A 20,844-nucleotide genomic window follows, 5' to 3' on the forward strand; every position below is an offset into this window, starting at 1 on the left:
GTTAGAAGTGTGAGTGGTCCATTTGTAGTGTCAGTGTAGCATCCAAAGCAGGTTTCTCAGTCTATAGAACAAGTAATACAGATTCATACTGTCAGCCAACTAACACCAAATCATAATTTTCACCATGAAAAACATGCATTAAAATGAAATGAACTCCACTCTGCAACAGAAATATTGTACTGTGAAGATCTGTTGTTTTTAACTTGGGGTTCAAAGCAGTCATTGGTCAGTTTGGACAGTTTGGTTTGATGTCAGAAAAGAAAAAACAAATGTTTGTGAATATTTTATACTTTCTTGATCAGTAATATAGCAAGAGATTTGCAGAGTAGTGACATCAGACTTGCTGTTGAATTCAAACCCACATTTTTATCCCTTGAACTATGTTACGATTTTATGTTAGAACCATTGGTGTGTTCTGGGAATGGCATAAAAAGAGTGTGGTAATCCTCAGTCTCTTTGTACCTGTTGGTTTTTAGGGAGAGACGGAAGCAAGACCTCCGAGCAGAGAATCATCAGATGAAGAGAGAGAGGAAAAAGAACCCTGGCCTGATGATAACAGCAGCTCCAGGTAAATGTTCATTACCCTCAATCCTCATATGACACTATGCCGTATTATCTGACATAGTCCTTAAACACATACTTCAGTTCAGTTAGATCCACACGTATATACCGGGTCTGTTTATATTTGCAGTGATTACTCCAGCGATTACTCAGACTGGACAGCAGATGCTGGCATAAACCTCGAACCGCCCAAGAAGACCAGCGTAAAGAAAAAGAAGAAGAATACCAGCAGCTCAGAAGAAGATGGAGAGAAGAAAAAAGACTCCAAGAAGGAGAGGAGGAAAGAAAAGCAGGACAAAGATGGAGCTCTACCAAAGAAGAAGAAGCCAAAGGAGAAACGGAAGGTCAGTGGTCCATTCTGTGTTATTTTAATATGGACACTTTTAGTATTGAAACTCTTCACTGACACTGTTGTCTCTATGCAAGTGCACAAATATTATTAAAGGGGTAGTTCACCCAAAAATGAAAATTCTCTCATTATTTACTCACCCTCTTGCCATCCATGATGTACACTGCTCAAAAAAATTAAAAGGAACACTTTGAAAACACATCAGATCTCAATGGGGAAAATATCATAATGAATATCTTATACTGATGTGGACTGGGTAATGTGTTAGGAAATGAAAGGATGCCACATTGTTTGATGGAAATGAAAAGTATCAACCTACAGAGGACTGAATTCAAAGACACCCTGAAAATCAAAGTGAAAAAATGATGCAGCAGGCTAGTCCATTTTACTGAAATTCCATTGCAACAACTCAGTGGTACTCAGTAGTTTGTATGGCCCCCACGTGTTTGTATGCATGCCTGACAATGTCGGGGCATGCTCCTAATGAGATGACGGATGGTGTCCTGGGGTATTTCCTCCCAGATCTAGACCAGAGCACTGAGCTCTTGGATAGTCTGAGGTGCAACCTGGCGTCGTCGAATGGACCGAAACATAATGTCCCAGAGGTGTTCTATTGGATTTAGGTCAGGCAAGCGTAGGGGCCATTCAATGGCATCAATTCCTTCATCCTCCAGGAACTGCCTGCATACTCTCACCACATGAGACTGGGCATTGTCGTGCACCAGGAGGAACCCAGGTCCAGCTGCACCAGCGTAGGGTCTGACAATGGGTCCAAGGATTTCATCCCGATACCTAATGGCAGTCAGGGTGCCATCGTCTAGCCCGGAGGTCGGCAACCTGCGGCTCTAGAGCCGCATGCGGCACTTTAGCGCCCCCCTAGTGGCTCCCTGGAGCTTTTTCAAAAATGTATTAAAATGGAAAAAATATATATTTTTTGTTTTCATATGGTTTCTGTAGGAGGACAAACATGACACAAACATTCTTAACGTTTTTCAATGCTGTAAACATGTGTATAATAAATATTAAATTTCAACATTTCTGTCAACGAAGATTTGCGTCATAGCCATCGACGTCACTTTCCGCCGAAAGCGCGCTCCCTCAGCTGGACTGATTGGCAAAAGAACCTGCTGCGTGACTGGATTTAATAGAGGAAACTGCGAAAACGCGAGTAAAAACAAACGAATTACACTAAAGGTTGGACTCGAAAGTGTTTCTTACAACTTGTCAAATAAACCTAATCCATGGATATTGACATGTAGCCAGGAGTCGTGTTTCCTGACATTTATATGTGCCTGATTTGACACCGAGGAAATACATAAAGCAAATCTGCCTGTGAATATTTTATATAACTACAATATAGGTAACTTAGGTTTAAATCCGCGTAATTACTTAACGTTATATCAATGTTATATATATCGTCATATTGTCCATCCCTAAAACATATAGTTTTATAGTATAGTTTTTGTCAGTGTTTATTTTAAAACGCACAATTATGCAGAATATAAGATGGAAAATATTTAATAGATGATTTGTCAACATAATATATAACAATACAATATATATGGAATGATTTTACCTCAAAATCCAACAATTTGACACAAAATGATAACTGCAAATCCATGTTTCTCTGCTGGAGTCCAGCTGTTTCTGTGGATTGCACCGATCCATTTGCTTCTTTTTTCTGTAGCTTTCAGCAGTTTTTAAATATATACCTCGGGAATACCTCATTATGTATTTGTAGCCTATTTAGTCATTTTGATAGTAGGCTAATATAGCTAATATACACTTACAGCCTGTGTTGCCTTCATATAAGGCTTATATAAGGCTTTTAATTTTTTGCGGCTCCAGACAGATTTGTTTTTTGTTTTTTTTGGTCCAATATGGCTCTTTGAACATTTTGGGTTGCCGACCCCTGGTCTAGCCTGTAGAGGTCTGTGTGTCCCTCCATGGATATGCCTCCCCAGACCATCACTGACCCACCACCAAACCGGTCATGCTGAACGATGTTACAGGCAGCATAATGTTCTCCACGGCTTCTCCAGACCCTTTCACGTCTGTCACGTTCTCAGGGTGAACCTGCTCTCATCTGTGAAAAGCACAATTCTGGTGTTCAGTGGCAAATGCCAATCGAGCTCCACGGTGCCGGGCAGTGAGCACAGGGTCCACTAGAGGACGTCTGGCCTTCAGGCCACCATCATGAAGTCTGTTTCTGATTGTTTGGTCAGAGACATTCACTGGTGTGAATGCCAGAATTGGCAGAAGGTTTGCTGTGTCTCCCAGTACAGTCTCAAGAGCATGGAGGAGATTCCAGGAGACAGGCAGTTACTCTAGGAGAGCTGGACAGGGCCGTAGAAGGTCCTTAACTCATCAGACGGCCCTTCTACGGCTCTGTCTAGCTTTCCTAGAGTAACTGCCTATCTCCTAGAATCTCCTCCATGCTCTTGAGACTGTGCTGGGAGACACAGCAAACCTTCTGACAATGGCACGTATTGATGTGCTATCCTGTGACTGCCTGTGCAACCTCTGTAGGGTCCAGGTATCGCCTCATGCTACCAGTAGTGACACTGACCCTAGTCAAATGCAAAACTAGTGAAAAACAGTCAGAAAAGATGAGTAGGGAAAAAATGTCAGTGGCCCTCCACCTGTAAAACCATTCCTGTTTTGGGGGTCGTCTCATTTTTGCCCGTCTAGTGCACCTGTTGTTAATTTCATTAACACCAAAGCAGCTGAAACTGATTAACAACCCCCTCTGCTACTTAACTGACCAGATCAATATCCCAGGAGTTTAACTGACTTGATGCTGCTCTCTGATTTAAAAAGTGTTCCTTTAATTTTTTTGAGCAGTGTATATTAACTTTTTCTTCAGACTTTCTTTCTTCCTTCAAACACTTTCTTTCTCTTTGAGTCCATATAATGTAATTGAATGGGTGCCACTCAGGTGATGCTTGAAAAACCACACACAGCGATCGTAACGGTAATCAAGTATGACTCCAGTGGATGAATCAATGTCTTCTGAAGTGAAACGATAGGTGTGTGTAAGAAAAACACTAATATTAACTCTTAAAAGGGTAGGTTAACACACACAGTTTCTACCAATCTCATGTTAAATCTTGAGTACCTGTAGAGTAGTATTGCATCCTTTATATCTCTGAAAAGTCTTTAGTTTTCATATTTATAAAAGATAGATACACTGCACTGAGTCTTTCTGGAAAAAAAGCCGAGCTCCTGGAGGCGTGTCTGCTGTGGGCGGAGCTAAAGAGTCACGAGCGTGCACAGCTTTTGCGTAGAGATTGTCTGCAAGCTGCAACATCATTATAAATAAAAGGGAAACAAAAATGTTTGTGTTGTTTACATTTTATGCACTTGCACACCGATTGCCAACAAAACACAGACATTTGATGCAGTTTTTTAGTCACCGCCTGCAGTCTGCAAATCCAGTGCTGAACTGGGACTTGTTTACAAAGCTTTCATCACCGAAATTCCAGGAACAAACAAACACGTGTGCAACTCTGTTGCTGCCCCGAAAAAACAAACTTCATCCACTGTTCCCTTAACGCTGGATTCTTTGGGAAGCTGAAAAGGTAATCTTTCCCTCACAACCAAAAACACACTCCTTTGTTTACAGGAGCTGCATCTCATTTTGGACGCTGCATCCTCCGGAGGTCGCATTTGAAGGTTGAATACTTCATCAAGGATGTCATATTTAAGAAAAGTAACAGTAATAAAATTGACTGATATTCATTGTGAGGATGTAAAATACTGTAATTTCTTTCTTTCCTTGCAATCTAATGGTTATTTTTCTTAAATGAGACTACCTTGATGATGTATATGCAGCCTTCAGATGCGACCTTCAAAGGGTGCAGCCCCTGAATTGGGACACAGCCATTGTTGAAAAATCTCTCAGCTTCCATAACCCGAACAAAGCACAAAGGGCGTTCTCTTGCTCTGGGTGATGTGTGTGTGTGTGCAAGCTTATCAGGGAGAAGTGCCCCTACTTATTATGTGATAAAGGGCCATACTCGAAAAAAATTCTGCGAGACATGTCCATAACCGGAAGTAGTATATTTGGCACAGAAATACTCCGTCATACGTCCAACTCGTGTTTTGAAACTTTGGCCATGTTTAGCATGAGAATCCAACTCTTTATCAGTGTAAATAAGTCAGAATGCATGAAATAGCATTAGACCCCCGCTTTAACCATTGCTTCCGGCCAACTGTCCTAGGCTCATTCACAAGTTCAGCTTGACATAAACGTAAGTGCGTGGTGAAGGTTGCGCGAGAAGTAATGCGGAAGCCCAGTGGACCGCCACTTCTCCCATGAGCTTCACAATGCACTTACGTCAGCGTCTTTCTCATCAACACTCATTTGACAGTAGACCGAAGCAATGATTTATAGTTTAAAAAAAGTTTACACACACCTATCATTTCACTTCAGAAGACATTAATTTATCAACCGGGGTCATATGGATTACAGTCGCAAATTATGATTGCTGTGTGTGGTTTTTTTTTTTTTCAAATGTCAACCGATCACCACCTGTTCAATGAAACACATTTTCATTTGTGTTTATCTGAAGAAAGAAAGTCATACACATCAGGTGCAACAAGAAAATCTATAAATAAATTGCATTTAAAAAGTAGCAAAAATGAATTGATGTTGAAATCTGTTTGATTTAGTTAAAATACAGATCAACCAATTGAACATAAACATAACTCTCTGTAAATTCCTTCAGTTCACTTTCAGATGTACAGTACAGTCCAAAAGTTTGGAACCACTAAGATTTTTAATGTTTTTAAAAGAAGTTTCGTCTGCTCACCAAGGCTACATTTATTTAATTAATAAATACAGTAAAAAACAGTAATATTGTGAAATATTATTACAATTTAAAATAACTGTTTTACTATTTGAATATATTTGACAAAGTAATTTATTCCTGTGATGGCAAAGCTGAATTTTCAGCATCGTTACTCCAGTCTTCAGTGTCACATGATCCTTCAGAAATCATTCTAATATGCTGATCTGCTGCTCAAGAAACATTTAATGATGTATTTTCAATTGTTACAAAATATTTGTGTACAATATTTTTTTTCAGGATTATTTGATGAATAGAAAGTTCAAAAGAACAGAGTTTATCGGAAATCTAATCTTTTGTAACATTATAAATGTCTTTACTGCCACTTTTGATTGATTTAATGCGTCCTTGCTGAATCAAAAGTATTCATTTCTTTAATTTTCTTTGAAAAGAAATTAAAGAAATGAATACTTTTATGACCAGCAAGGATGCATTAAATCAATCAAAAGTGGCAGTAAAGACATTGTATAATGCTACAAGAAGCTTTAGTATTTCAGATAAATGCATTGTTCTTTTGAACTTTCTATTCATCAAAGGAATCCTGAAAAAAAAAATTGTACACAAACTGTTTTCAACAATTGAAAATACATCATTAAATGTTTATTGAGCAGCAAATCAGCATATTAGAATGATTTCTGAAGGATCATGTGACAACTGAAGACTGGAGTAACGATGCTGAAAATTCAGCTTTGCCATCACAGGAATAAATTACTTTGTGAAATATATTCAAATAGAAAACAGTTATTTTAAATTGTAATAATATTTCACAATATTACTGTTTTTTACTGTATTTTTAATTAAATAAATGTAGCCTTGGTGAGCAGACGAAACTTCTTTTAAAAACATTAAAAATCTTGGTGGTTCCAAACTTTTTGGACTGTACTGTATGTGAGAGTGCTGATCTGTTTTAAAGTTACTCTAAACTTGAATGTGTATTTATACGTTCAGAGGATACCTGAACTGCAGAACAAGGGTTTGACATTAGAGGAATGGCTGCCCTCACCCTGGATCACTGACACCATGCCACGGAGATGCCCCTTCACCCCACAGATGGGCGATGAGGTAAAAAAACACATTCCTTCAGGGAAATAATCTGTCTGAGAATAATTAAAATGTGAAATATCTTAATTTATGTGGTGTGTGGAAACATACTTGTAATATTAAGTTGCTTGTTGTGTTTGTGAACAGGTATATTATTTCCGTCAAGGCCATGAAGCTTACGTGGAGATGGCCAAAAAAAACAAGATCTTCAGTATAAATCCTAAAAAACAGCCTTGGCACAAGTTAGAGCTTAGGGTAAGTCTTCAAAGAAATGAACTTTAACCTCACAGTATTTTTCATATACATGATAAAAAAAAAAGAAAAAATATGATTTGTGATTGTGTGCCTACAGGAGCAGGAGCTGTTGAAGGTAGTGGGCCTCAAATATGAGGTCGGTTTGCCAACTCTGTGCTGTCTGAAGCTGGCCTTCCTGGACCCAGACACTGGCAAACTGACGGGCGGCTCCTTCTCTATGAAGTGAGTGCTGTCTGCGTGCATCACGGTGACTTACTCATGATGATCTTTGCTGAGTGGCTTTTAACCTGTGACTCGCATTTCTATTGTTGTCTTAGATACCACGACATGCCTGATGTCATTGACTTCCTTGTACTTCGGCAGCAGTTCGATAATGCAAGACAGAGGAACTGGATGATAGGTTAGTGTGTGAATTGAGTGGAAAATAGAGTTCAAAATGTAAGTGATAAATTCTTAGAAATGTCATATTTGTGTGCATCTTGGTTGCATGCGTTAAGTAAAAGTATTCAAATATTTTCCCTAGACCTTGAACAGACATGATTGTTCACACACCATTTGACCTAATTTAACCTTGCTCTTTCATAAAAAATCTTAAAAAAAAAAAAAAAAAAAACGTACTGACCTTGGCACACAGTCATAAGGGATCACAGGGGTCCTTTCTGTGATATTTTCTATTATATATCAAATTTATTTTGAGTTGCATCACTTTTACACATTTTTAATAAAAGGCTTATTCAAGTAATTGTCTAAATGATTTATTTAAAAATACATTTAAAAAACAAACAAATTAATTTTTTGCTTTCTATTAATGAAGGCTTCTTCTTGATACAGAGTTGATGAGCATGTGTAATTGTGTCTGATTTGACATGCGTTTATTTTGTCAGGTGATCGTTTCCGGTCAGTGATAGATGACGCCTGGTGGTTTGGTACGATTGAGAGTCAGGAGCCTTATCAGGCTGAATATCCGGACTCTCTGTTCCAATGCTACAACGTCTGGTCAGTTCTCCGTGTCCATCTACACATTTTTACACATTATAGAGTAATTAAATTATTGTTACATTGTGGCCACAATCAATGCACCATATTGATTCTATGTTAACCTCTATTGTTGTGATGCTTTAACTACATTAATCAAATAGTGAATTTAAAACCTACAAATCTTTCTGGCTTTAATTGCTCCATAACTTCACTCCCTCTTTGATTTTTATGTTTAAGACTAAAAATAGTTTAAATGGAGGCTTAGAAATTAATCTTTTGTGAGCATAGTGTGGTTTTACATGTTGTTGTTTTGTTTGTTTTTTGGTAATAGTAGATGACGTAATGTTGACAGCTTTGTGTTATTGTGTGATGCAGCTGGGATAATGGAGATACAGAAAAGATGAGCCCATGGGACATGGAAGAGATTCCCAATGAAGGTATGGTGTTTTTTTTTATTATTTTTTTATAAACACTACAGCTGTCAATATAATAAAATAACTTTGATTAGTCTATTTAGGATTCAGTTAATATCTTAAGATTTTTTTGTAGTTACCATGTTTAAATTAAACTTGCTTTAATTTGCCTAGAATTTTTTTTAAAGAAATTAATATTTTAACTTAGCAAGGATGCATTAAATTGATTCAAAAGTGACAGTTAACACTTATACATTGTTACAAAAGATTTCTGTTTCAAATAAATGCCGTTTAAACATTGTATTCACTAAGAATCTTGGGAAAAACTATATCACGGTTTCCACAAAAATATTAATAAGCACAACCTTTTTTAACATTGATAATTAAGAAATATTTCTTGAGCAGCAAATCAGCATATTAGAATGATTTCTGAAGTGACAGTGAAGACTGGAGTAATGATGCTGGAAATTCAGCATTAAATAGAAAGCAAGTTCTTTTACATTGTAATAATATTTTGCAAATAACTATTTTTACTGTATTTTTTTATCAAATAAATTGCAGTCTTGGTGAGCATAAGAGACTTCTTTCAAAAACACTAAAAACAAATTTACTGACCACAAACTTTTAAACAGTAGTGTATAATTTAACTGAATAATTTGCCATTTCTTTTTCCATCATTTACAAATAAAATATTGTTTTGGGTATGTATTGAAACGTGCTAAATAATTTTTTCCTAATTAGTCTTTAGAAATCTCACAAAACGGAATGAAACTGCTGTAAGTTCACATTAGGTAAATGCATTTAAATGTTAAATTTAATGATGTTAAATATTTAATTAATCTCACAGCACATTAATTTGCACAGCACTAATAAAAGCAAGCACATAAGCATTGAGTATGTTTATTTGAACATACTTTTCATATTGGGAACTGTTGACTGGTCCCCACAATGTTGGAGGTTTCAGGTTTTTTACTGTCCTAGTGAAGATTTGGTCCCCACAACGTAGGCAAAACCTGACCTACACACACACAAACATGGTAGTCGTCATGGCAACTATCGGATCGAGAGTATCAACTGTTCTGATGTCCAGCTGGCATTATTTTAATAACCAATACAAACTGAGCTGTGATTGTCTGTCTCTTCTTTTCCTCCATCTCATTCTCCGTCTGTCTGCAGCAGTATTTCCTGACGAGTTAGGCCTGAGTGTGCCTCTAACTGAGGAGGAGCAGAAGGCCTTGTTGTACAAGCCCCTAGAGGGAGAGTGGGGCTCACGCACACGTGACGAAGAGTGTGAGCGCGTCATCAGGGGCATCGACCAGCTTTGCACTTTGGGTATGACGTTATCATTTAACATCACATGATAACTGAGAAGCCTTACTATGGCTGTGTCCGAATATGAAGGGATATAAACAAGGCTCTTTTTCTCCTCCAGACGTGGCTGTACCATTTGAATTGCCAGTGGACTTGCAGGCATATCCTACGTACTGCACCGTGGTTGCTTACGTCACAGATCTGAGCACCATCCGACAAAGACTAGAGAACCGTTTCTATAGGTCAGCACAAACTCTGAATAGACATGGCAATTAAATCTATAAAATGAATTAAATATGCAAGTAATTTTAAGCAAAATATTATTGATTGATATTATTTGGATTGAAATAATATCAATCAAGGATTAATTCCAAAAAAATCAATGTACAATAATGTAGATGATATTGAATTTATATGTGCATCTGTTGATATTGAATTTATATGTGCGTTTGTTTTCTGGTGATTTTTTTTTTTGTCAGACGAATGTCGTCGTTGATGTGGGAGGTACGCTACATTGAACACAATGCTCAAACCTTCAATGAACCAGGAGCTTTCATTGTCAGAACTGCCAAATTCGTATCTGACCTCATGCTACAATTCATCAAGTAAGTCTGTCACAAATAAAACCAATGATATGATACATTGGGATTTACAATATATCGGTAGCATATCGATTAATGATCATTATTATTTTAATTCATCTGTAATGTCCGATATTGGATATTCAATTATGCATGCATGCATGCATATTTTCTGTATTTTTATATTTATATTGCTTTTGCATCATCTAATGCTCACTTTAATCCTTAAAACACTAATGTTTTAACACTGTTAAACTTATTATTTAAGAAGTCTCAAAATTAATATCCATTATTCACATTATATTATAATGCTGAGATGCTTAAATTCACTTAGAAAACGGTTAGTTCCTGTTCTTGATTCTGATTGGTCAATAGCTGTGTTTTATTCACGATAAAACACGGCTATGACCGCTTCACTCAACGGTTCTGTGTATCACTACACAACACCCTTAGCAACCACTCTTGGCAACGTAAACCGTTTTTTTTTTTCAATTGATATTGTTCATTGAAGCTTATTTTATTATGTAGAAGAGTATTGTGAGAAAAAGATCGAGTGAGCGAGTTTATTACCTGCATTCAGATTTAGCATTTTCCTTCAGGTCAGTCCTATGTTCATAATAAAAAATCTGTTTAAATGTCCTGATGTATTATCTTGTCCTTTTAACAGTTAAAGGGTTTTCCCGTGACTGACAGCGCTAGTCAAAGCATTTTTCAGTTGCGTCTTGTTTCGTGTTCACAACAATTCATAAAGACAGTCTTTGCCGCCATCTAATGGCATAGTAATGTACATTAACTTCTTTTGCTGTTCACGGTCAGGGACTATTTTTTCTGGCGGAAGGAAGGCGTTTAGTGATTTTACTTCATGAAAGTTGCATAGATATATATTTTTTTACTTTAATATTTGTATTGTGTGGTAACCGTTTTCACATCGTGCCTAACAACGCCCTTGAGCAGTGACTTATTCACGATACAGCACAGCCTCTCGTGCCTTATTGCTTACATGTAGCATTTAAATAGATAGGATCAAATGTATTTTTTATTATACTGTTTTTTTGTTTTTGTTTTTTTCAAAGTAGTATACATTTTAATATTTGCCATTTATTAGTTTTAATATCAGTGCGTCTCTAGCATTTAAAGCTTTTTGACTACCTGTTTCTATGTCTATGTTCTTTAGGGACCAAAGTTGTACAGATATTATTCCACTATATAACAGTATGAAGAAAACGGCTTTCTCAGATTCAAGTGATGTAAGTGTCATTGAAACGCACACACTCATAACCACTCATATTGAACAAAATTTAATACATTATTTCAGTACTTTTAACAACTATTCTTTTGCTGCCTTGCAAGCACTTGGTATTCAGGAAATGTGTATATTTATATGTCATTGCGTAACATGCTTTGACACTTTTCTTTCCCAACTCAGGATGAAGATGAGGACGAAGAGCATGAGGCACCTTGTACATCTAGCAGAAATAAGAAGGTATACATTTAAAGTGATCGTTTACCTTTTATAACCATGCCAGAGAAAAGAGGATTTTGTATGCAAGAACCGTTTACGTCTGGCAATAACATACATGCACTTCATGGCTAATTGAGAGCGTTGTTTCTGATTCAGAGGCAGCGGCAGCAGCCTATGCTGAGGAGTCTGCGCAGTAAACCTTCGTCAGACCCCCAGGCCTGGAAGGGGCGCTGCAGAGAGCTGCTGGAGCTCATCTTTCAATGTGAAGATTCAGAGCCTTTCAGACAACCTGTGGATCTGGAGGACTATCCGGTAACACAGACACATAGAGAAAATACATACACACAGAACTGTACTTCTTATCTGTAGCATCGGGTGGGAATTATGAAGAGTGCCGTAGTCTCAGCCTCATAAAATTCCTAAATTCTTCATAAATTCTCATGACAAAGTATACAATTTCTGCATTTTTTTCAGGGATTTCTGAAATACTGTAACACAACTACACATACACACAATGTGTTTACACACACACACAGACTACAAAAATCTATTTTGATCAGTATTTTTGTCTCGTTGTCCAGCAAAAATATTGAAACATCCTTAAAACAAATTAAATTAATAAGATAATATTTGGTAAATCATTTTTTAATCATAAACCAGAAAACAAAATTGCAGTGAGATAGGGGAAAAAAACTGCAGATATATTTCTTAAAAAGTCTTATCTTAATTTTATATACAGGTGCTGGTCATATAATTAGAATACACAAAAAGTTGATTTATTTCACTAATTCCATTCAAAAAGTGAAACTTGTATATTATATTCATTCATTACACACAGACTGATATATTTCAAATGTTTATTTCTTTTATTTTGATGATTATAACTGACAACTAAGGAAAATCCCAAATTCAGTCCAGAAAATTAGAATATTACTTAAACCAATACAAAGAAAGGATTGAAATCTTGGCCAACTGAAAAGTATGAACATGAAAAGTATGAGCTTACAGCACTCAAACTTAGTTGGGCTCCTTTTGCCTGAATACTGCAGCAATGCGGCGTGGCATGGATCGATCAGTCTGTGGACTGCTAGGTGTTATGAGAGCCCAGGTTGCTCTGATAGTGCCTTCAGCTCTTCTGCATTGTTGGGTCTGGCAATCGCATTTTTCACAATACCCCATGGATTTTCATGGGGTTAGGTCAGGCGAGTTTGCTGGCCAATTAAGAACAGATACCATGGTCCTTAAACAGGTACTGGTAGCTTTGGCACTGTGTGCAGGTGCAGTCCTGTTGGAAAATGATCTGCATCTCCAAAAGTTGGTCAGCAGCAGGAAGCATGAAGTGCTCTAAAACTTCCTGGTATACGGCTGCGTTGACCTTGGACCTCAGAAAACACAGTGGACCAACACCAGCAGATGACACTGGACCTCAAGCAACGTGGATTGTGTGCCTCTCCTCTCTTCCTCCAGACTCTGGGACCCTGATTTCCAAAGGAAATGCAAAATTTACTTTCATCAGAGAACATAACTTTGGACCACTCGGCAGCAGTCCAGTCCTTTTTGTCTTTAGACGCTTCTGACGCTGTCTGTTGTTCAAGAGTGGCTTGACACAAGGAATGCGACAGCTGAAACCCATGTCTTGCATACGTCTGTGCGTAGTGGTTCTTGAAGCACTGACTCCAGCTGCAGTCCACTCTTTGTGAATCTCCCCCACATTTTTGAATGGGTTTGTTTCACAATCCTCTCTATGGGTTATCCCTTTCGTACACTTTTTTTCACAATCTTTTCCTTCCCTTCGCCCTCTATTAATGTCTGGACACAGGCTCTGTGCGGCCTCTTTTGCAATACCTTTTGTGTCTTGCCCTCCTTGTGCAAGGTATATGGTCGTCTTTTGACAACTTCAAGTACAGTCTCCCATTTTTAGCCTACAGAACTAGACTGAGAAACCATTTAAAGGCCTTTGCAGGTGTTTTGAGTTAATAGCTGATTAGAGTGTGGCACCAGGTGTCTTCAATATTGAACCTTTTCACAATATTCTAATTTTCTGAGATACTGAATTTGGGATTTTCCTTAGTTGTCAGTTATAATCATCAAAAGAAATAAACATTTGAAATATATCAGTCTGTGTGTAATGAATGAATATAATATACAAGTTTCACTTTTTGAATGGAATTAGTGAAATAAATCAACTTTTTGATGATATTCTAATTATATGACCAGCACCTGTACATGAGCATTCAGAAGTTTGGCGTCAGAAATAAATGAATGCATTTATGACACAAATTGATCAAAAGTGACTAAAAACATTTGTTTTCTATTTCAAAAAAATGCTGTTCTTCTGAGCAGGAAAATAATATAAAGCAACACAACTGTTTTCAACATTGATATAATAATAGGAAATGTTTCTTGAGCAACAAATCAGTATATTACAATGATTTCTGAAGGATCATGTGACACTGAAGACGAGTAATGATGCTGAAAATTCGGCTTTGCATCACATGATTAAATTACATTTTAAATTATATTTCTATTTTAAAGTAACAGTTTTCTATCTTAATGTCACATTATTACTTTTACTGTATTTTTGATCAAATAAATTCAGCCTTTTTGAGCATAAGAGACTTTTCAAAAACCTTTGAACAGGAGTGTAACATAAACATCTAGTTTTTAATGATGTTTAGTAATTAGTACTGGAAAACGAGACAGAAATACTGATTAAGAAAATGATTTTTTGCAGTGCACTGTCTGCTTATATCCCCTGTTCATCAAAAATACCTCTCTCAGGACTACTTGGACATTGTGGACACTCCTATGGACTTTGGGACTGTCTTGAACCGCCTGTTAGCAGGAGAGTATGACACTCCTATGGATCTTTGTAAAGATGTACGTCTCATCTTCAGCAACTCCAAAGCCTACACACCCAGCAAAAAGTCCAGGGTATGAGATCATGTCCAAATATTTTTTTTAAAAACATATTGTAATCTCAGTAGTCAAACCAGTTCATCTACTTTATTTAATACATGCCTGTTTTTGTTTGCTTGTGTGTTGTTTTGTATGCAGATCTACAGCATGAGTCTGCGATTGTCCGCTCTGTTTGAAGAACATATCAGTTCGATCCTGACTGATTTTAAAGCTGCTCAAAGTCTGCAGAATGAGCGATTCACCCGTCAGCGTCTGCACACGGAGCGCTTGACCAGACAGTCTGTGAAGAGGAGAAGGAGCTCTTCACCTTCAAGCTCCGCCTCTAGGTACAGACAGCATCTTATTGCTCATTGCAGGATATTATGTTATAGAATTTTTCACTGTTTCTAAACTTTGCATACACTTTTCTTCAGAAAAGTAAAACATTTTACTTGATTACAGCAAAACCAAAACAATAAAACATTTGCTTTCTTTTCTGATTTGCAGTCCAGAAAGGAAGCGGCGGGTCTCCTCACGCTCTGCTCCTCGATCGGACAATACAGCGCCGCCCACTCCTGCTGGACCTTCCCGGGCTCCTTCTTTACGGCAAACACATCCACAAATCAACGGCAAGGCTGAGCCTCCTGTTGTCCCTGGTCGGACCCGCAGCTCGGCCCGTTTTGGAACACAACTCACAGATGCACCCTCTGCACAGTCAGCTCCTCCCCCTCCCGCTGCCCACAGTAAGGTGGCAGAGCCCTCCTCCAGAGTCCTGCGCACACAGAACTCTCACTCCATTGGTGTCTCTAGGGAATCGGAGCGCTCTGCGGTTTCCCACAGCAATGAGGGCGGAGCCAGAGAGTCTCGCAGGAAGCTTCGGACACCTGTTAAACTCACACCAGGTCAGTAAAAGATGGTAAAAGCTTTTATTTTTCTCAAAACTGATGTTATTACATGGAAGGGGTGTTTTGAGTGTTTTCTGGAAATCAAATCACAAACACTCTGCTGCAGGCCCAAAGTAATCAGGGATCTTTTTTTTTTCTGTAGATTTAAACTTTTTCCTACATGGATTTTTTTTCTTTTTTCTGCATTAATTTTGAATTGATTTAAACTTTTTCTTTAATTTTCTGCAATGATTTGGGAAAACATTGGTTGGTTTTTATAGATTTAAACGAACTGAAGGGTACTGCTGTGTATTTAAAAAAAAAAAAAGATTTAATTTAATCATTTTTTATTATTTGTTCATTTATTTTCATTTTCTGCACTAATGTTAGGGAAAATCTGTGGATTTGTCTAGATTTAAACATGGTAAAATGTGCTGAACTGTGCTTTAAATTTGATAAAAATGTGTTGTGTATCACGCCTTGTTTATACTTTCGCCTGGTACCGAACTCCACCTGGATAATGCGACGGCAGCCATATTGCACTAGAACGCCCACCACACACCAGCTTATTGGTGGAGAGGAGATAGTGATTAAGCCAATCAGTATATGGGGATGGTTAGGAGGCCATGATGGACAGAGGCCAATGGGCAAATTTGACCAGGATGCCAGGGTAAAAACCCTACTCTCTTTCGAAGGACATCCTAGGATTTTTAATGACCACAGAGTGTCAGGACATTGGTTTAAAGGGTTAGTTCACCAGTTTAATTACTCACCCTCATGTCGTTACACCCCCGTAAGGCCTTCATTCATCTTTGGAACACAAATTAAGATATTTTTGATGAAATACCTATTACTTAATGAGGCCTCTATTGAGAGCAAAGCCACCAAACCTCTCAAGATCCATAAAGGTACTAAAAAAACATATTTGAAACAGTTCATGTGAGTTCAGTGGTTCTATCTTAATATTATAAAGTGACGAGAATACTTCTTGTGAGCCAAAAAAACTACATAACGACTTTTCAACAATATCTAGTGATGGGCGATTTCAAAACACTGCTTCATGAAGCTTTACGAATCATTTGTTTCGAATCCGTGGTTCGGAGCACCAAGTCACATGATTTCAGCATCCGAACCGTTAATTCGAGACAAAAGCTTTGAAGCAGTGTTTTGAAATCACCCAGGTGTGTATCCAGGTACTAACCAGGCTCAGCCTTGCTTAGCTTCAGTGGGCAACCAGTCTTGGGCTACAGGGTGATATGGCTGCTGGCAATGGGGTCTCGTGCACTCAAATGCAGCAAGTATAAACCAAGCTTTACACTCTTTAAATATAGCTAAAAATATAATAAAATGTCAACCGCGGAAATCTGTGGAGCTTACCATGGGCCATGGGATTGATCCCCATGTGAATGCATGCTGATTGAAAAAATACATCTAATTCATAAATGCATTGTTAGTCACTTTGGAGGAAAAGCATATATTAAATGAAAATGTAAATGTTTGTTCTTTCTTAGGTCCAGTCGATCACAACTCTCCTCCTCAGAACAGTTTGCATTTGAATGGTCATAGTCAAGTGACTGTGGGAGTGGTACGAAGAGGCCGGGGCAGACCCAGATTAGACGCACAAATACAGACGCCAGTAGTGGTACCGCCACCCCCGTTGCCCCAGGCCTCTGGAAAAAAGAGAGGGAGGAAAAGCAAGAAAGACCTGGATTCCCTACGAAGAGACTCCGACCATGAGGACGAGATGCTTCTGTCTACAGGTGATGAGGGCGGGGCTTCTTCTACAGCCCAGGACAGTAGTCTTTCAGATTCAGGGGTAGTGACTCCAGAGTGTCCGAAACCACGAGGCAGACCACGAATCACCAGAACGACAGATACTCCACCTCCTTCAAGCCCCAAAACTCTCAGAAGGAGCAGTCGGCGTGGCAATGAGGAGACCACGGCCCCTACGCCAGGCCCCGCCCTAAGGGAGGAGCCTGAAATTTATATGGGAGAGGATGGGAGCTCGAAAGGGCAGATGAGAACACGTAACCAGGGCCGAAGGACAGCTTTCTATAACGAAGAAGACTCTGAGGAGGAGCAAAGACAGCTTTTGTTTGAGGATGCCTCCATTACTTTTGGCACGTCAAGCAAGGGGAGAGTCCGCAAGCTCACCGAGAAGGCCAAAGCCAACCTTATTGGCTGGTAACAATGCCAACTTTGCATGTCCTATGCGACACAACCCCCTTATCCTCGCCCCGCTGGGGAGGGGGAACCATTCCTGCTGCTATCAGACTGTCATGATTATCTGAATCTTTCATTCTGACTTTCTAAATTGATTATCAAGTTTTGAATCTTTGACTCTTTTGGTGACTTCAAGAGTCACAGCCCCTTGAAATCCCCCAACTTATACATTTTCTTCCACAGATAAATCACAAATGCAGTTAAATACTGATTTTCATATGCACTATATTTGAATGCCAGTGAAGAAAAGGTACTTACACAGTCTTATGAATCCAAATACCTGATTTCATCTCTCAAGAAAGCACTTATGTGAGGATGGTTGAGTGTGTGTGTGTGAGAGTGAAATAACTTGAGTCTTGTTTCTTTAAACTGTTAATTTTATGCATTGTTTTTACACAGTTGTTGCTAAGGGCAACAAATCAAACACTTGTTCAAAAAAATCTATTTTTAACAGATCATTGTGTAAGTGGCTGTAAAGCTGCAGCGGAGTGCAGAGAAGGACCTCATAAATTGCCCGTGTTGTCTTTTTAACGTCTTTCTCTGCAAGTCAAGATCAGTGGCAGTGGTAATTCACGCATGTTTTTATATAATTAGCAATACCTTGTGCCTTTTCATACGTTCGATACATTATGGCTCCTTTGTACTCCCCAGTTTGTGTGTGAGTGTGTTTGATGCTTTAACGTATTGATTAATTCAGTACAAATGTGTGTTAATGATCTGTTGTTATGATAGAGATTAGTGAGCAGCATATCTCCACATGACCACTGTGTGTGTGTGTGCGCGTGTGTATTGAGTTCATGCGGTCGTTGAGGTGTGTGTTATAATATTGACATCACTCCGTGCCTGTTTTATCGGGCTCCCAGAATGCACTGTGATCCCTAACTAGATAAATACAGTGACCACAAAAAGTGTTTTGGCACTTAAGCCGCAGCTTTAAAATGTCTGAATGTCATTGCATTAGAGAATGATATACAAATCAGAGGGCATCTGCAAACAAATGAAGGTATTAAGGTCTTAAAACAAGCAACACCTTCATTTTGAGGCTTTTCTCGACAAATATTAATATACAGTAAACAATACTTTTTTTCTAAAGTTTTGGATCTGTAAGATTTTTTTTTTTTTTCATGTTTTTGAAAAGTCTTTTATGCTCATTAAGGCTACATGTATTTGTCCAAAAATACAGTAAAAACAGTAATGTTGTGAAATATTATTACAATTTAAAATATATTATAAAATGTAATTTATTTCTGTGAAGGCAAAGCTGAATTTTCAGCTTAATTACTCCAGTCTTCAGTGTCACATGATCCTTCAAGAATTCGGGGCTGTTTACATGACACCATTTTTAACCAAAACTGAAAACTTTTTATGCGTTTTAGCCGTTCATTTACACGAAAACGGCATTTTGGCGGCCTGAAAACGGGTTTCAAAGTGCACGTTTTTGAAAACAATCTCCGTGTAAACAACAAAAACGCGTATCTGTGAAAACGATGACGCCTTGCACATGCGCATTACATGTTCAGTCTACGGTCTATAGTAGTTGCGTTCTCCGGAGATCGCATTTGAAAGAATTTAAGAAAAGTAACCGTTAGGTTGCAAAGTAAGAAAGAAATTGCAGTATTTTACACCTCAAGAGGAATGTCAATTTTATTACTTTTCTTATATAAGACGTATGCAGCCTTCAAATGCGACCTCCAGAGGACACAGCCTCTGAAATGAGACGCAAAAATACAGAATACAGCGTTTTTAGTAATTTTCACGGATTCGTGTGAATGGGAATCGTATTGACAACGGTGTCGTCTGTATGCGGAAATCTCAAATGAAAAACGTCTCCGTTTTAAGAATATCCTTGTAGTGTAAACGTACCAAAGTGCAAGTATTTGTCGTCATCGTGTAAACTGCAAAAACGCGTATCTGTGAAAACGGTGACGACATGCACTTGCGTATTACGTGTTCAGTCTATCCACCTTATTTGTCCACGCGAAAATAAGGTGTTTCTGTGAATATGCGAGACTTCCAATTTATTAGCCGCTACAGGGAAATTATGAGAACGATATCAAAGTGCAGTAAACTATAAAAATAAGGTGGATAGGCATGCGCGTTTGGAGCGTAATCTTTCTTTACAAAGTGACATCGCCATCTACTTGTCTGGCATGCGTAATACAGCGTTTTATCAGGATTCTTAAAGTTAGATTTAAAAGACCAGCATTTATTGGAAGAAAAAAAAATACTGACCCAAACCTTTGAACAGCAGTGTACAGTTAATTGTGATTAATTCATTGGAAAATGATGTGATCAAATTAAATTGAATAAAATTACAATTCATCTTTAATCCAAATGACAGCCCTACTTTGAGGTGATTTTTAGTGGATGTTCACTCAGGTGTCCTAGCAGAAGAACTACAGTCATTAACTACCAACATATTAAACAACCAGAAAGTCTCCAAAAATGTTTGCTTTCTTTTAAAATAGATCCCACTTAGTTTGATATTTCAATGTCATTAATACATTTTTAGATGTTTCTCAAGTGCCCAAATACTTTTGACGCCACTGTATACTCTTGCAAACCACTATTGACAGAGTTATTAATATGTGTGTGTAGCGACGTTCGTTGCCTCACCTTTTCAACACTCTACCTGTAGTTTCATCTAGCCCGGAGAGCAGGCCTCTTTTAAAAGTCATTGAATTACTGTGGAACTGCTCACTTCATTAGCATTTGTTTTTTGCCTGATCACATTGGAACACTGTGTTTGATATTTCCCATTCTGATGCATTGACTCAGTAGATACCACAGGGCAGCGAATCACACAAGAGGCAGTGTGCATGTCGTATTCTGTGTTTTGAATGTGCCTTGACTTTTTGTGTGTTTGTACGTGTCTGTGTGATGTACAACTAAAGAATTAAGGTATCGTATCCCACCTTAAAGTCCGGACTCACATATGCACCGTAGTCTCTTTTATAAGGGAGGCATTCAGTCTGGTTTTTTGCCATGTGATTTTGTAGGTTCTTGCGTACTCTCAGCAGTTGTGGTCTGGGTGATCC

The 20,844-nt window shown here is 38.2% G+C and overlaps 1 protein-coding gene across 1 annotated transcript in view; it reads left to right on the forward strand.

Moving 5' to 3' along the window:
• The window catches only part of LOC125260111 (pleckstrin homology domain interacting protein), a 56,272-nt gene extending 37,301 nt beyond the window's left edge, over nt 1–18,971 (forward strand). The window contains 18 exon segments of the mRNA XM_048178291.1: nt 477–568; nt 692–905; nt 6,709–6,822; nt 6,949–7,056; nt 7,154–7,278; nt 7,374–7,456; nt 7,941–8,052; nt 8,410–8,471; nt 9,624–9,779; nt 9,880–10,000; nt 10,238–10,363; nt 11,514–11,586; nt 11,766–11,822; nt 11,958–12,113; nt 14,583–14,735; nt 14,859–15,046; nt 15,207–15,601; nt 17,095–18,971. Of these exon segments, the coding sequence (XP_048034248.1) occupies nt 477–568; nt 692–905; nt 6,709–6,822; nt 6,949–7,056; nt 7,154–7,278; nt 7,374–7,456; nt 7,941–8,052; nt 8,410–8,471; nt 9,624–9,779; nt 9,880–10,000; nt 10,238–10,363; nt 11,514–11,586; nt 11,766–11,822; nt 11,958–12,113; nt 14,583–14,735; nt 14,859–15,046; nt 15,207–15,601; nt 17,095–17,771 (3,012 nt within the window). The 3' untranslated portion in view covers nt 17,772–18,971.
• Nucleotides 18,972–20,844: the final 1,873 nt, after the last annotated feature.

Source organism: Megalobrama amblycephala, linkage group LG24, assembly GCF_018812025.1.
Source record: "Megalobrama amblycephala isolate DHTTF-2021 linkage group LG24, ASM1881202v1, whole genome shotgun sequence".
Lineage (NCBI taxonomy): Eukaryota > Metazoa > Chordata > Actinopteri > Cypriniformes > Xenocyprididae > Megalobrama > Megalobrama amblycephala.